The sequence below is a fragment of the Quercus lobata genome, chromosome 12 (assembly GCF_001633185.2).
Source record: "Quercus lobata isolate SW786 chromosome 12, ValleyOak3.0 Primary Assembly, whole genome shotgun sequence".
Classification (NCBI taxonomy): Eukaryota; Viridiplantae; Streptophyta; class Magnoliopsida; order Fagales; family Fagaceae; genus Quercus; species Quercus lobata.
Window position 1 is genome coordinate 8,763,081 of NC_044915.1, and position 17,062 is coordinate 8,780,142.

The 17,062-nt window shown below is 35.6% G+C and overlaps 1 protein-coding gene across 2 annotated transcripts in view; it reads left to right on the forward strand.

Moving 5' to 3' along the window:
• LOC115971001 overlaps positions 1 to 17,062 on the forward strand; it is a 43,127-nt gene that overhangs the window by 20,320 nt on the left and 5,745 nt on the right. For both annotated transcript variants that reach the window (XR_004087191.1, XM_031090666.1), the window contains exons 17-28: positions 111 to 238; positions 638 to 761; positions 4,995 to 5,156; positions 5,242 to 5,389; positions 5,482 to 5,582; positions 6,146 to 6,307; positions 10,688 to 10,735; positions 11,109 to 11,216; positions 12,558 to 12,632; positions 13,846 to 13,896; positions 14,912 to 15,055; positions 15,153 to 15,283. Coding sequence is in view for 1 of the 2 variants with exons in the window: in XM_031090666.1 (XP_030946526.1) it covers positions 111 to 238; positions 638 to 761; positions 4,995 to 5,156; positions 5,242 to 5,389; positions 5,482 to 5,582; positions 6,146 to 6,307; positions 10,688 to 10,735; positions 11,109 to 11,216; positions 12,558 to 12,632; positions 13,846 to 13,896; positions 14,912 to 15,055; positions 15,153 to 15,283 (1,382 nt within the window). In the remaining variant the exon portion in view is untranslated. The remainder of the gene's footprint in view (positions 1 to 110; positions 239 to 637; positions 762 to 4,994; positions 5,157 to 5,241; positions 5,390 to 5,481; positions 5,583 to 6,145; positions 6,308 to 10,687; positions 10,736 to 11,108; positions 11,217 to 12,557; positions 12,633 to 13,845; positions 13,897 to 14,911; positions 15,056 to 15,152; positions 15,284 to 17,062) is intronic.

Below are 17,062 nucleotides of genomic sequence, written 5' to 3' on the forward strand. Positions count from 1 at the left end.
ATTTGTTTTAGGTTAATTAGTTTGCACACAAGGAGACTACATTTTTCCATGTGGATATGGTGTGATAGAATGATAAAAAGTTGTTAACTTATCCATTGTGACTTATTCAGTGGCTTTGCCTAGAATCTCTTTTGAAAATTCCAAGCTATGCTTATGAGGACGGGTTTAATGTGGAGGACAGTATCAGCTTTTTCTCAGATGCTACTCTCAGATTGATTTTCACTGACCTTGTTGAGAGGTGAGAAATGAGACAAAGGTTACTTGCACAAATTTTTATTTTTATTTTTTATCTTCCTTTAAATATTTGTGCTTGTTGTTTTGTCGTAAGGGGGTTGGGGGTGGTGGGTGTAGTTATTTGGGCAATCATCATTTCTAGTTTCATTATTTATGCAAATTCTTTGTTTATTATATATTTTTTCAAAGAAAAAAAAATTAGCTCATTAGATTATCCTTGCTTTATTCTTACAAAATATCTACATGGCTTGCAGAGAATTGGTCTGCATCTGCTGTTAATTAATTTCCAAATTTGGCTTCTAGATGAAATTTTTTGTTACAATCATGGCGCTATTCTGTGAGGTTTTGTTTTGTTATGTTTTCCCCTTTGTTTTTAACTCTTCACCCCCAAATAAATTTGCAGCCTTGAGAATGCTGGAGAAGTGTCTGTTTTACCCATGCTGAGATCAGTCAGACTGGCTTTGGGGCTTTTTTCTAGAGGAAAGTTTGGTTCAGTTGTTTCCTCATGCAATGGTGTGGATGTCCAGGTTCACTCACAACTTCCATGCTGAATATGGGATTATGTGCATGTTCTTCTATTATTGATGCTTTGATGTGCATGGACATGGTTTGTGCTTTGATTGTCGATCATGCAAGTTGTCTTATGTTTGTGATTGCCCTGATGCAGCAAGGGTGATTTCCGGTAACAAATTGTAGAGTCTGGATGTCATTTATGAGTAGATTGATTAACCTGTATGAACCAATCTTGACGTCCATTAACCACAAGCATCTCCCTCTTTTGATGATTCAATGGTTGGGGGAAGGGGTTTTCGAACCTTGGACGTCTCTATTAGAAATGCCAGAAAATGTCAATTGAGCTAGAAAGCTCTTGGTTCATTTCTCAATTTTACACCAATACCATGTCTCCAAAAGTGACCCCTTCTCAACATAACATTACTATTTTCCTGACAATGCATGGTTGAAAGCACTTAGATTTCTCTTATATTATGAGGAATTTCATAAATTTAGATGGGGTCTTTTGATGAGAAAATAACTGAAAAACATAGAGAGGCCTGTTAAGATTTTTATATGGTTTTTATTGGCCTAGAGAAAGTACATCCCTAGAGAGGTTATGAGGTGGGTTTTGAAAAAGAAAGGAGTACCTCGTAAAGTATATGAAGTTGATGGTACTATAACTAGTGTAAGAACAAGTGGAGGCATCACAAGTGAGTTTCCTATCACTATAGGTTTGCATCAAGGATCAACACTAAGTCCTATGCCTTTGCACTAGTGATGGATGAGCTCATTAAATCGATTCGAGAAGAAGTCCCTCAATGAATGCCTTTTGTAGAATATATAATTTTAGTGGATGAAACTAGAAGTGGAGTTATGCCAAGCTAGCAATTTGGCGAGACACCCTAGAGTCTAAAAGCTTTTGATTAAGTAGGACTAAAACAGAGTACATGGAATCTAACTTTAGTAAAAGTAGAGACAGATATGAAGGGGTAGTAAGGCTCAATGGTCAAGAGATACTAAAGAGCAAGAGCTTTTGATATCTTAGATTAATAATTCATAAAGATGGAGAGATTGAAGATGATTTGAATCATAGGATAAGAGCAAGGTAAATGAAGTGGAGATTTGCACTTGGGGTATTGTGTGATTGTAGAATACCTATTAAGTTGAAGGGAAAATTTTATAAGACTGTTATAAGACCAGTTTTGCTCTATGGAATCAAATGTTGGGCTGTTAAGAGGAAAAATATTCAGAAAATGAGTGTAGTTGAAATGATAATGTTAAGATGTATAAGTAGAAATAGACGGAAAGTGAATATTTGAAATGAGGAAAGATCCTCGTAAAGTATACTTGGAGGGAAGATCCCTGGCAGTGTCTCATCTCCTTTTTGCGGATAACACTCTAATTTTTTGTAATGCTGACCTAGAACAGATTTTGATTCTCCGTATGATTCTTATTTGGTTTGAGGCGATGTCGGGTCTAAAGTTAAATCTGAGCAAGTTAGAATTGGTTCCGGTTGGAGTAGTGCATAATATTGACTTATTGCTGAATGTCCTTGGCTGCAAGCAAGGTACTCTTCCAATGAAATATTTGGGTCTTCCTTTGGGTGCTAAATTCAAGGATAAGACCATATGAGACCCAATTCTGGAAAAAATGGAGAGGAGATTAGCGAGTTGGAAACGCTTGTACTTATCCAAGGGAGGTAGAGTCACTTTTATCAAAAGCACCCTATCTAATTTACCCACTTATTTTCTATCTTTATTTCCTATACTTGCTAGTGTGGCTAACCGAATTGAGAAACTTCGCCGGAATTTCTTATGAGGCAGCTTTGGTGATGAACCTAACTTTCATTTGGTTAAATGGGCTACTGTTTGTGCTTCCATATCTTCGGGTGGCTTAGGGATAAGGAAGATAAGACTTTTCAATGAAGCTTTGCTTGGGAAGTGGCTATGGAGATTTGGGATTGAGAAGGTTGCCCTTTGGAGACAAGTGATAGAGATGAAATATGGATGTGTATGTGGGGGGGGGGGGGTGGTGTACCGGATCTGGTAATGGTCCATATGGTGTAGGTTTATGGAAAAGTATTAGTCAAGGAAGGCCTTCTTTTTCACGCCATATTCTGTATGATATTGGTGATGGGTCTAGGGTGAAATTTTGGCAAGACCGTTGGTGTGGAGAGACATCTCTTGCTGTCAACTATCCTAACTTGTTCGGATTTTGCAGGAATAAGGATGCTAGCGTGGTTGAGCTTATGAAGTTCTCCAATGGAGTCCTCTTTTGGGATGTGAGCTTCTTTAGGGGGGTGCATGCTCGGGAATTAGAGGCTTTGTTAGGCTTCATGGAAACCATATATGATTCTTCAATAAGGGGTTTGGTGAGGATAAGATGTGTTGAATACCTGGTAAAGATAAGGGGTTCATGGTTAATGATTACTATAGAATTTTAGTGGGCCTTACTATCTACGGTTTTCTTTGGAGAAGTTTTTGGAAGCAGAAGATTCCTTCTCAAGTGACTTTCTTTCTTTGGACTGTTGCTTTAGGGAAATGCTTGATGACTGATAATTTACAAAAAAGGAAGGTGTGGATTTTGAATTTGTGCTACATGTGCAAGAGTAATGGTGAATCAGTTGACCATCTCTTCCTTCATTGTCCCATTGCTATGGATTTGTGGTCTATGGTTTTGGGTTTATTTGGAGTAACTTGGGTTATGCTGCATATTGTTTTGGGGCTGCTAGGGTGTTGGCAAGGCAGGTTTGGTCATCATCGAAATGGTATATATGGTCAATTGTTCCCCATTGCTTAATGTGGTGTGTTTGGAGGGAGAGAAATAATAGATGTTTTGAAGATATTGAGAGATCCATTCCAAACCTCAAGCTATTTTTTTTAGAACTTTATTGGATTGGTTGTTTGCTTTGCAAAAACAATCATTCCCTTCTTTCATTGATTTCCCAGATTCTTGCCATTTTTGTATTTGATTTGTTGACCCCTTGTACACTCCCTGCGTACTAGGGTGTTTTTTTTTTATATCAATAAAACTTATTACTTATCAAAAAAAAAAAAAAAAATCTGCTTATATATTAATGAAAAGATGAGGGAGAGTCAAGAAGGGTGGTAGATCTTCTATTTGGATGGAGGAATTGGTTGGGGAAGCACTTGTCTTATATTTGAAATTTGACATCGTTGTGTTTAATGTGGTGCATTTGGAGGGAGCTTAATAACTGCACATTTAAGGATGCGGAGAGCTTGGGAATCAGCTTCTTGCCTCGTTTATGGGCTCTTTGTTTGATTGGTCTTGGGCTTGGGGCCTCACATCTATTGATTCCCTTCCGATGTTTATAGACTCGGTTCTTTCTTTTATATAGTTTTTGTTATTTCCTTTGTACTTTTTGGCTGCTTTGTGATCTTTCAAATGAAGTAGTTTTTTTTTTTTTTTTTTAAATAAAATTTTTGTTCTTTAAAAAGGAAAAAAAAGGGTAGTGGAAGACCAAAAATAATGTCAGCAGAAGTAGCAAAAAATGACATGTCAATTAAGGAAGAAAAAAGGTATGAATTCAAATAAAATAGAATGGAGAAAAAGAATACATGTGGCTGACCTTGACTAATTTGATGAGGATCTATAGTGGACCCCAAAAATTTGGGGCTAAGGCTTTGTTGTTGTTGTTGCATAGAATTTATACTACATGCTATATTTATTAATATGGTAGAACAATGCGGATGCCCCCGCTCAACTTAAAATTTTAAACTTTATTTAGGTTGAACTGAGTCCAGCTATCATGGTGGGGACTTAATTTTGCTGTGAGGGTTGTTGGTGGTGGTAGATGAAGCTTCTTGGGTTAAGATTTCAACCTTTATTTGTTTGGGTATTTTCAGTTTGAGTGATTTGATGGACAAAAGTAGGTTCTCAAGCCCATGGCATATGCTTCTCTTTGATTGTAAAAGTTTTGCTTCTAATGGTGTCAAAGGTGGATTAACGTCTATGGACTTTAGAGGATGCTCCCATTGATGGTGTGTATTGTTATTTCGTTGACAGCTTTTCCCCTGTTCATGGCTTAGATCACTTGTGTCTGGAGACTTGGTCCATTGGCGTCTTTCTCTCTTCCAATAAAGTTGTAGCATCTCATCAACAAAAGAAAATTAATAGAATATCACCTTGTGTCCAGTGTCCATCTATAATTATCACTTCAATCTTTGTTGCAAATTATTTTTCTTCATTTATATGCAGACCTTGTTCATAAATCATTTTACAATTCTCAATAAAATATGATTCAGATGATGTGGCATTTGGTTCGTGCCTCCTGGATATTGCATGTCAGCTGCAACAAGCGGAGGGTTGCACCTATTGCTGCACTTCTGTCTTCTATTTTGCATTCTTCTGTGTTTAGTGATGAGAACATGCATGTAGCCGAAAATGCACCTGGTCCTCTGAAGTGGGTGTGTGGTCTCTCTCTCTCTCTCATTTGTGGGTGTGCTAATTACCTACAGGATTTTTACGACTGTTATCTTTTCTTTGTTGCAGTTTGTTGAAAAAGTTCTTGAGGAAGGTAAAAAAAGTCCTCGTACAATTCGCCTTGCAGCATTACACTTGACAGGGCTTTGGTTCTTGAATCCCAAGACTATTAAGTACTACATGAAAGAGCTGAAATTGCTGTCACTGTATGGTTCTGGTGTGTTCAATGCTTATCTTTTCCATGTCTTATGTCCATAGTTTTATAGTTATCCTTGCTTTGTAACATAAAATGTGAAATTTCTTTTACAGTTGCATTTGATGAGGATTTTGAAGCTGAATTAGCAGACAATTTTGATGCGAGGACTGAAGTATCATTATTGGCAAAAAACCCTGACTCTGAGCTGACTGAAGTAAGCTATCCAATATGTAAAGTTATCTGATACATTTTATTACATGTTATGCATCATTCTACATTTGAAGTGAACTACAATTGATCATGACATTACTCTGTAGGTGCTTTTGGGACAACTTGGAAATGTTTTCAGTAAATTAGGTTTTCACCTAAGAGAGACTTCTGGATAGGGATAACAAAAAGAAAAAAAGAAAACAGAGACTTACCCTTAAAAATAAAAAATTACTGGGCCACTTATGTGGAGTTATTGGAGACCTTAGTGTTTTATCTAGAAAGAAAATGATAAATTTTCTGCCATTGTTGTCTTAACTAATGGATCACATTGAAACAGTCATAAGACTATAAGCTGTGGGTTATTCAAATTCAAAACTGAAAGGTGTGTTGTATGGTTGGGTTGGTTGGGTGGAGGTAATTAACTTCTTGTAACACAAATATTTAAGTAAGGCAAGTTGAATGGTTTATGGATGCTGGTGGTTACTTACAAATACATAATGATCCAACTTAGATTTCTTTGAAGAACTTCTCAAATTTGCAATATGACTTGGTAGCGTCTCTTGTCAGGCATTTATCAACACAGAGTTGTATGGACGTGTGTCTGTTGCTGTTCTGTTTCACAAGCTAGCTGACTTGGCTGATATGATGGGATCTGCAAATGAAACTGAAGATTGCCTTTCTGCTTTGGAGTCTGGAAAATTATTTCTGTTGGAGCTTCTTGATTCTGCGGTAGCTTCTAATTTTGCATTTTCTAATTGCTAATGATATTTTGTTTTGTCTAACGTTCTTTAATTCTATAATTCATGCACTCTTCCCAGTCTCTTATAAATATTATTTACAAAGCTAAATTGTATTTTTAAAATTTGTTTGATTAGACTCTAGCTTTGCAATGTTTTTCTTGTTCTTCTCTTTTAGATATGTTTGATTGTCGTTACCTGAGAGGTTGATTATCTTGTACCCATATTATACCCCTTGTGTGCTTGGGTTTATTTTTACTTTAATAAAATTCGTTACTTATCAAAGAAAAACTATTTTTGAAATTTGTGTCTATGCTTATGGTGGTCAATGTTTGACACTTTGATGGATCCTTGTAATCAAAGGAGTGGATGATCTTTCTAGCATTGCCACTTCAGTGTCTTTGTGTTTCTTCCCTTCTTTTATGCGAATTCATGTAGCTTAGGAGGTGCATCATTTGACATAAGGCTTAGCTGGTTTTGTTCATTTTAATTAGTCAACAACTCTGAATTTTGATTTGCATTATTGGCGGTCTTTAATTTCTTCTTTAGGTTATCGTCACATTCCTTGATGTAGTAAATCCAAATTACATTTCAAATATGCACCCTGGAGATAATATACTTATTGTTTGTCATATCTGAGTTTAGGGACAGTGTTGTTGCCTCTTATTGAGGTTGTTGAGTGGATTGAGTTTGACACTAGTATACCAGTTTGATGCAGTCATTTCCAGAGTGGGAGTTAGGCATGTTTGATTTTTGATACTAGTAACTCAAGTCGAGGTAGGGATGAATTGTGTTGGAGGCTAACAAAGGAATAAAAGGTTTGTGGATCATTCCTTCTACAAAGCATGATAATAGGGACTATAGGTGTGAGGAATCCTAATAGAGTATATTGAGTTAAAAGGTCCCAAAAGCTTTTTATTGTTTATTTATTTATTTTTGTGTGGACATTTGCTTGGTAAAATTTTGATGGTTGAGAATCTGAGGGAAGAGAAATTATTGTAGTCTGGTGTTGACGTGCTGCCTATGCAAGGGTGGTGATGCGACAGTAACTCATCTCCTACAATATTGTGGGAGACTTTTGGTCACTATCGTTATCCTTGTTTGGCATGCATTGGTGATGCCTAGAATGGTGGTGTTCATACTTGTGTTGGAAGTTTGGCTATCATGAGAGTTGTAAGGTCTAGAAAATTGTTCTCCTGTTTTATGTTAGAGAGAAATGCTCAAACTTTTGATGATGAACTAAATCTGAACTCTAGCTCTAATAGTTCTTCTTGCTCTCATAAAAAGGGGGTAGAGAGTGAGCAAGTTTAACACCCACTGAGTGTCTGCGTAGTGTACCAATAAAATGAAAAAAATTCTACTCTACTACACTGGTTTAAGTTGAAGGTCTAAGTATGACAAAGACATATACCTACATACATTAATGTAAAGAGGTATTTAAAATAGATATTTCATCTTTTGCAATATAGATTCAGAATATATAAACTGCTGCATTAATAATGATTTGTTAAGCATCCAAAATAGTTTGAAGAATGCATTGTTGAGCAGTAAGGTTCTATTTCTGTGCATTCTAAGTATATCTTCAATGATTATGGATTTATGTAAACTTAAAAGGCTTATTTCCTAATGTAGTTACTCAAATCCTTGTTTGCCATTGCCTTCATTATATCATCTGCACTACACCATTTCTCACTGCCTCACTTAGCTTCCTCCACCCCCCCCCCCCCATGGTTTTTTTTTTGTCTTTGTAGCTCCTCTGTCTTTAATCTTGAACTTCTTAATGTTGCAATTGTTTGTGCCCGCAGTTGATGATCTTCTAGCTTATTGTGAATGCATTCATTTCTTCTTCCATCTTTCGTTATGTTGCTACTTATCTACTCAGTGTCACCATTGATCAATTTTATTTAATGTTGCTTCTTAACCATGTGTATACTACCCTTCTATCCTTTGAAAATGAATTTAATTGCTTGTACCAGTTAGAATTTTATACTTGATCTCACTTAGGCCTCGTCAATGGGCCGGGCCGGGCCGGCCCGATCTGTTTTTACTTGGCCCATGGGTCTAATGGGCTGGGCTTAACGGGCTGTTGACTAGTCAATGGGCTGGGTCGGGCCGGGTTAGATGGAAAAACCTTAGCCCATGGCCCTACCCATGGGCAATGCCCATTTGGGCTTTAGCAGGCTGGGCTAGTGAGGTGGGTTTAATGGACTACCCATGAGCATTTTTAACAGGTCTTCAATGGGGTTATAAAAATTTAACCAAAAAAATTATAATTATATATTATTACAAACTATCAAATTGAACAATTAAATCTACTAAAAAGATTCTATTAAAAAAAATACTAAGACATACCTCTTAAAAAGGTAATAAAATAAGATTAATTAACTTTTATTGATAAGAATAAATAAGTACATTGAATTAAATATCAACTCTTAAAGGAAATATTTGAAGAATAAAATATCAATTCTTAAAGGAAATATATAAAGAATCAAATATCAACTCATTAAGGAAAGAATTTCTTCCAACCAACGGTAAGCTTTTTTTTTTTTTTTTTTTTTTTTTTTTTTTTTTTTTTTTTTAAGGAATTTCTTCTATAATTGTAACTTGTAAGGAAAGAATTGGAATTTATCAAAGGAAAGAATGACTTTCTTTCCAGAGGCACAGAGGTAGGGCAACAGTCATTTTAGTAACTTTGTTTTAAAAATCAAAGCTACTAGACTAATACCAAAATATATATTTATTATGCATATTATATTACAATCATTCCAAGTATTTAGTGGTTAGGTGTGTGGTCTTAAAGTTTTTATAATGTCTAAAGTTCAATCCCTCACCCACCTAACCTCCAAATTATTTTGTTATAAATTTTGGGCAATGAGTCAGGCTAACGGGTCGGGCTACTGGGCTGGGCTAACGGGCCGGCCCACCGGGCACCCATGGGTAAAGAAACCAACCCATAGCCTGTCCCATTGGGCTACTGGGCTGCCCACGGGCTTCAATATTACCGGGCTGGGCTGCCCATTAGCCTGGTGGGCTAGCGGCCTACTGGGCCAGCCCATGGGTCATGGGCTATTTGATGACCCTTAATCTCACTTGGAGTTAGAATCCTTGGTATATATGTTGTTGGTGATCATAAGTTGAATTAGGCAGCTTCAAGGAGTTTTGAGTTGAAGTTAAAACTTGCTACATGGTTTTGAGAGATATTGGGAGTGGATCTTTCCTTTGAGGAGCATTTAGTAGTTTAGAACTCCATGAAGAGTGGCTTTTTTCAATTGGACAGCTGCATTGTGAAGATTTTAACAATGGAAAACCTTAGAAAAAGGAGAATTGTTATGATTAGTGTTGCATGTGCAAAAATGGTGGGGAGACAATGGATCATATTTGTCTTCACTGCAATATAGCTAGAGCTCTTTGTTTTCTGTTTTGTTTGTTCAGGGTTAGGCAGGCTATGCCTAGATCAGTGGCTAGGCTTGCTGACTGGGACAGTGTGATAGGAACCCTAGTGGTATGATTTTAAAGGTTGTTCTCCAGTGTATCATGGGATACATTTGGATAAGGGAGAAATGCTCGGACTTTTGAGGGTTGTGAGATATCAATGTTGAAGTTGAAGCATCTTCTCTTTCATGCTCTTCATGGTTGGGTGACTACTTACAATTTTTTTCTTTAATTTGCTACAGTTCCTTGAACTTTTTCTTCAGGAGCTAGGAATTTTCTCTTTGGTTGTTCCCCTTTGCATACTGCCTATTTGGTAGGTTCACTCTCCACCCCACCCCCCCCCCCCCCCCCCCCACCCCCGGCGGCGGGCCACTTTATCTAATATTAGTCAATCTTGTTGGCTATGCAAGCGAGAGATTCCTGGGGAAGTCTTTCAAAAAGGAATGAGCGTTTTGCCCTAGCAAAGATGCACAGGAGAAATTTGGCTAACTAGGGACATATTCCAGATGACAGCTCAACCGTTTAAAGAAATGGTCCATTTCCATGTAGAATATTCAGCCATGTCATCATCCCATGTGGAAAAGTTGGCCAACTCATCAGGCCCATGTACATTATCCGGCCATGTCAGCATGCATGTGTTTTGTGGAGTAGTCATGTTGAAATTCCCTACATCAGAGAATTTCATTGGTGTTGGTCACTGCTTTTATGAAATACTTTTTTTAATTTTCTCTAATAGCATATCTGTTTTAGACTGAATTACAATTGTATGCTCAATGTTCAGCATACAATAAAGTAAGCGTAGAGTGATAAACTTGCTATGGATTATTATTGTTACTTTTAGTTCATTTTTCATGTCAAGTTGCCTGCATGCCAGTATCCTTTTGCAGAATAGCACATTTCTTTCAATGGTATTATAGTGTTGATTTATTGATTGATGTAGGTAAATGACAAGGACCTTTCAAAGGAGTTGTATAAAAAGTACAGTGCGGTGAGCAATCCTTTTCCTTTTAATCCTTTAAAGTGGGGAGTTGAGATTATTCAGAGCTTGAATAATAAAACTTGCTTAATCCTTCAAGATCATATGCAAAATAAAGGGAGGCTTACTTTAACACAAAATCAAAATATTTTAGGAGAATATGAAAATATAAGTGCAATTTTGCTTTAGATAGAAGATGCTTCAATTAATAAATTGAAAATTACTAAAATTGAGTTGTATTCAGATAAAAGTTTGGAAAAGTGACCTAATTGTAATGAAATGAGTTCCCCATACCATTAATTATAAGTTCTCCTTATGTACATTTTTCCTTATACTGATCTTTGCTATATTTTGAGATAATCATTTGTACTTCTACTATTAACAGATTCACAGGCGCAAAATACGTGCTTGGCAGATGATATGTGTCTTATCACGATTTGCTCGTCAAGATTCACTTGGGCAAGTTGCACAAAGCTTGCACACATCCCTTTATGTGCGTAAATTTTGCTTCAGAACAATTCTAGTTCTCTCCATTAAATATTTTGTACAAATTTAATTTGTTTCAGGAATTTGGTCTTGCTCTTGGAATAACTGTTTCAATTATTTTTATTATATTTTCTGTATTGTTTTTATGATTTGTTAAATAAGTTTCATTTTTGCTAAAAACTTTCATGGGAGCCCTATTCAGACGTATTTTCCATATATCTGCTAAGAGTTAATATCTTGTGGCCATATGTATATGTCATGAGCTCCACTTTTGTGTAATTCATTTTCTGTCTTTTCTAGGTTGGAGTCTATTAGCTTGCTATAGAGGCAAAATGCTTGAAGATTTAATTTGTATTTGCCATTCCCTATAATTATGCTAGTTTTTTACCAAGTGTTAAATTACTAATTGTCCCAAAAGCTCAAGCTGTTAGAAAATGTTGAATTTAATCATTTGACCATAATTCTAACACTTTCCTTCACATGTGGACCTGAACTCCCCCTTAATAAGTGGGGTCCAACACGTGGGATTTTTAACATTTTAAATGGGAGTTAGCATGGAGACAAAAGTTTAAGTTGTTAGGAAATGGTGAATTTAATTATTTAACCATAATTCTAACAGCAATCATGCTTTCAATTTGGCTTTCCTCCCCCCCCCCCCATATGCACATTTGCCGATTTAAACAGCTTTATCATATCCTTTCTAAGGCTTCTCATATCCATGATTTTCTCCTCAAGGAATGGGAAAATGGGTTATAAACTTTCATAGGTGGTGTTTGACTATTTATGTGATGCTTCTCATACACTGCTCATCTTTTATATATATATATATATATTTGAAAAAAAGATTTAAAAAAAAAAAAAGCAAGCAATGTAAATAATATTTTTTCATTGTTTTCCAATGGCAGCTGGTCATTATCAATCCTAGAATGATGTACAGCTTGCACTACATGCAGTGACTAATCTTTGTCAATTCCAAAATTTATTTTTTGGTTTAGACACAGTTTAACCTTTGTGAGCAAGGATGTGATTTTAAGAGTTGGGGAATTAAGGGTTGTTTGACTGCAAAATATTCATCTCTCTCTCTCTCTCTCTCTCTCTCTCTCTCTCCCCCTCCTTTTTTATCAATAATGTGGTTGCCTAGAATATCATTACCTTGGATTAAAGAAGAGCCAACCTGATTGATAATGTTAAGCTTGATGTGTGTTATATATCTGCCTTTGATGGGAGTTAAAATGCTCATGCATGATTGAAGCTGCTGAATCTGTACTCTATTATGCTGCAACTATCGTCAGTATTGTTGTTGAAGAATTTTAACAATTTTCCTTTGTTATTTGGCTTCTTCTTGCAGAGAAACAATTTACCTGCTGTCCGGCAATACTTAGAGACATTTGCAATAAATATTTACTTGAAGTTTCCTCCATTGGTAAGGAATTTTCTATTGCATTGATAAGGCAAATACACCCAGCCGTTTTCATGGGTATTGTGAAAGACGGGAAGGGAAATCAGCTACCTTTTTTTTATGAAGGCCTGTCAACTTTTGAAGCTTTAGTTTAGCAAAGTTTTTTTTGTGCATGTATCAAAAAACTAAAAACCAAATTTATATTAACTATTTGCTTATTTTGTCTGCACTTAACTTGTTCTTCAGTTTTGTCTTAAAATATTTTTGCTTGGTAAATTGACTCACACCCTGCAGGATAGAACCCATGACCTCTCACCCACCCCGTTGGTCAGTTTTGACAAAAAATATTAAGAAAGAGTACTTTCTTTAATGTTTTTTGTTGACTTATAGGGTTGGCTATTTCTTTTGCACCATACTATCCATCCAAAATCAAGCCTTAGTCTCAAAACTTAGGGGTCGGTTATGGATCCTCTACAACTAATTAGGGTCGGCTATTTCATTTACACCATTCTATCCTACCCAAAATCATACTCACAATCACCTTCTTAATTGACATTTCCTTTATTATTACTCTACTAACAGTATTTAGGTCTTTCTCTATAATTCCTTCAACTTGAATCAACTCACTCTTCCTCATTGGTGCATTAATCACTCTACTCTACACATGACCAAACCATCTAAAACGACTCTCTCTCATCTTTTAATCAATAGGGGCCACCTCTATCTTTAAGAAAAAAAATTTCATTCCAAATCCAACCTTTCCGTATATTTCTACTTATCCATCTTAACATTTTCATTTCATTTTATGAATATGTTGCTTCTTAATAGCCCATCATTGGCTTAAAAAGAAAATAAAGAACATTATTTATTTTATGTTAAGCAGGTTGTGGCTTGTGTTAAAGCTAGCTTCACTGATAGAAAACTGTGAAGCTATTGAAGTGGCTTGTGTTAAAGCAGGTTTTTAATCCATCCCACATCTTATGTGATAGAAAGAAAAAAAAGAAAGATTTTTAATTCTTTTTATGTTATTACCAAAATATTGTGAATGTCATGTTTGTAGAGTTTGTGTCAATGAGTTATTTTAAGGATGTAACTCTCACGCCTGCTTAGATTTTTAATTTTTGTCCTTACATGGTTTTATGGACGATGTTTTGGCACCTTTAGTTATTGTTTCATCACTGCCTTTATAAGATGTAGGCTTCTCTTATTAATTCTTGCATTGTTATTTAATTGACAGGTTGGAGAGAATTTAGTTCCTAAACTACGAGATTATGACATGAGGCCCCAGGTAAATATTGTGTTGGGACATTATGGGATCATAAACTAAAATTTCCTTTGCAGTTTATATGGTTGGATGGCAGAATCTACTACTTTGCACTTTCATACCTTTTGGATTAATAAAGTTTTTAGCGTAATTTATTTTTATCTTTTTCTTTTTATAAAGTTGACTCTCTCTTGTATACTTCTTATGTGCTTTGGTTGCATCCCTGGGTTTTTCTTTATAATATTTACTTGTTAAAATTTTTTTTTATTACAAAGATAATAAAATGGCAAGTATAATGACAATAAGAGTGATGAGCCCTTTGGCAAGGGCCGCAAGGCATCTGTCTTTCTCTTACTCTTGTTTGGCTATGAAAGAGTGTAGAATTTATTCCTTAAAAAGTACAATGCCATCATGATGTCATGAACAGCGAAGTGCTTCCATATGACTATGTGCAGTACGAACACTTGATGCCTTTCCTTAATTTTTCCAGTTTCATTGTCTTGACTTAATTCAAGGATGTCAGTGATGATCTTAAACTGTACTCTGTGATAATGTATGTGATATTAATCATATTACTACGATGGGCTCTAGATATGACCTAAACTCAACTTAATGAAGCCTTAACCCCAACATTTTGGAGTTAGCCAGATACTATGTAATGAATAAACTATAAAGTATCTCCCCCCCCCCAACATTTTGGAGCCAGCCAGATACTTCGTAATGAATAAAGTATCTTCCTTTTGTTTTTCCTTTGATTCCATGCATTACTGGTTACTTCATTTTTTCTAAAATTATATAATTGAAGAAAATGATGCTGTAGAAGTGCTGGTTTTCAGAATGATACCTAGTAGGCTCCCTGTATTCAATATGATTTTCTGCTCTGTGGTTTAGAGCAAATTTTAATCCTGACTAACTTCATATATATATTGTTGGCTGAAATGGTACTGTCATTGCTCAGAGTTATTAATTGCTTGAATTTTAGTAGTCAACACTAATTGTGGTACTCAACATTATCATCCTTGTTGGACATCAAATGCAGGCACTCTCTTCTTATGTATTTATAGCAGCTAATGTCATCCTCCATGCATCTGAAGCAGTTCAATATAGGCATTTGGATGAATTACTTCCTCCTATAGTTCCATTATTGACATCACATCACCACAGCTTACGTGGTTTCACCCAGGTCAGTTTTTGTGAAGCTGGTGAATCTTCTGTTATACAACTTTAGGAGGGTGGGGGGTGGAGTTCTTATTTATGATGAGTCTTTTTTGTTCTTGCAGTTACTAGTATACCAAGTTCTTTGCAAACTGTTTCCTACTTTGGGTTCTAGAGCCTCTCAAACAATGCCTTTAGAGAAAAGATGCTTTGAGGATTTGAAATTATACCTGGCAAATAACTCTGATTGCAGGCGGTATGATATTTACTGATAGTTTTTGGACCTTATGTTTCTGAAAAGAATATAATTTGTTAGACCATGAACTTTGTGTGTTAGCATGCGTTTGTTAAGTAACTTATGACAAAACAAAAATCTTTCATACTACATTTTTTGTATGATAGCATTTCATTTGATCAATTAACACCTACCTATTTTTGTCAACAGTCCAACACCTGCTTAATTTTTGTGTTTTTGTCTTTTTAAATCACTATCCTTGGCATGACAACTTTATTCATTTGTTGTACTTTGAATGACATTGGTTTCATGGGTTGTGCTAAGGATGGTGATTCAGATGTTGGACCTTTGGCAAGGAAGTATCATTGTCAGGTGAACTAAGATTTGGAAAACTATTCCCTTGTGTGTAACGTGGAAAATTTGGCATCAATGGACTAGCTAAACTTGGTTGGTGTTGAATGTCCTAATCATGTCATCAAACAATCAGTGTTGAGAAGTTTATATGACTGGATGGCTGCCGTGGGTGGGCAGAATGCATTCGAGTTCTTTAATTTAAATTTTTAGATTTATGGAATTTGAGATCCTAAGCTTTTAGGAGTGGTTTGATCTGTTTGTTGTATATTGACCTATCTCCTCTTCTAAATAACATTTTTTTTTTTAATCCTATTAACAAAAACCTCGATAGACACATGACAGAACCTCATGCCTAATAAAAAGCCCACTCAACCTGAGGTTTCTGTTATCATTTTATATAATTAGATTTCCATCATGGGAAATTTGAGTTATTACTTTTTATGTTAAAATTTTAGGTATGGTCATGATTCTGGTTTATATTGGGGGAAATGTGCATAGATATATAATTGTTAAGCAATATTAATTCAAAATATTTATTAACGAAATTATTGTTGAGAACTAGGGGTAATGCAATTGGGTGGGTGACCACATCTCATAAAGCGGATGTCACCAGTTTGAATCCCTCCCCTTTGTCCTCCCTTGGGGTTAAGACTTGATTATTAAAAATAAAATAAAAAATTATTGTTGAGCCTGGTTGGTGTTTTTGGTGGTAGTGGTTAGAAGTTGGCTGTGATTTTCCAAATGGTAGTATTGCTTAATAAGCAACAATCTGATAAATCCGATAAATCCGGATGATGCATATTTTGGAATCTAACAATTGTTTTAAACGTTTGATTCAATGGAGATGCTGCTTCTAGAACTACTTAATTCCCATTCTGATGTAGTAGAGCAGTCAGATAAAGTGACTAGGAATCCTGGAGCAAAATTTTTATATTATTCATGGAAATTCATGTGATATCATACCAATAATCCAGAAAACTTAAGCTCATAGGAAATTCACTTAATAACTATTCTAAGCTCCAACTTTTATATGGGCCCAAACTCCCCCTCAATAATGATCCCCAACACATGGAAATTTTTAATTTTTAGAAGAGTGGTTGGGTGGAGACAAGTTTTGAATAGAAGACCATGTGGCACCTACTCTGATAACATGATATAAAATATCACTAATCCCAAAAGTTAAAGTTGATTGAAAATTATGAATTTAATCACCTGACCATTGTTCTAAAAGTATAAATGGTTCCATATCAACAACAGAGAAAGGAGCCTAGTAGAATGACCCAAATTTGTATTTCAATATGTATTAGCTTGTTTTGTGTAGTTCCATTTTGGTATGTGATGTGGATTTGATGCAGTCTATTGAGGGTCAGTGAGAATGATGTCTGAAAGTTTGTAAATGGAAGTATAGCCATTACATATCCAGCAGAACTGCAGTTCAATTGTATG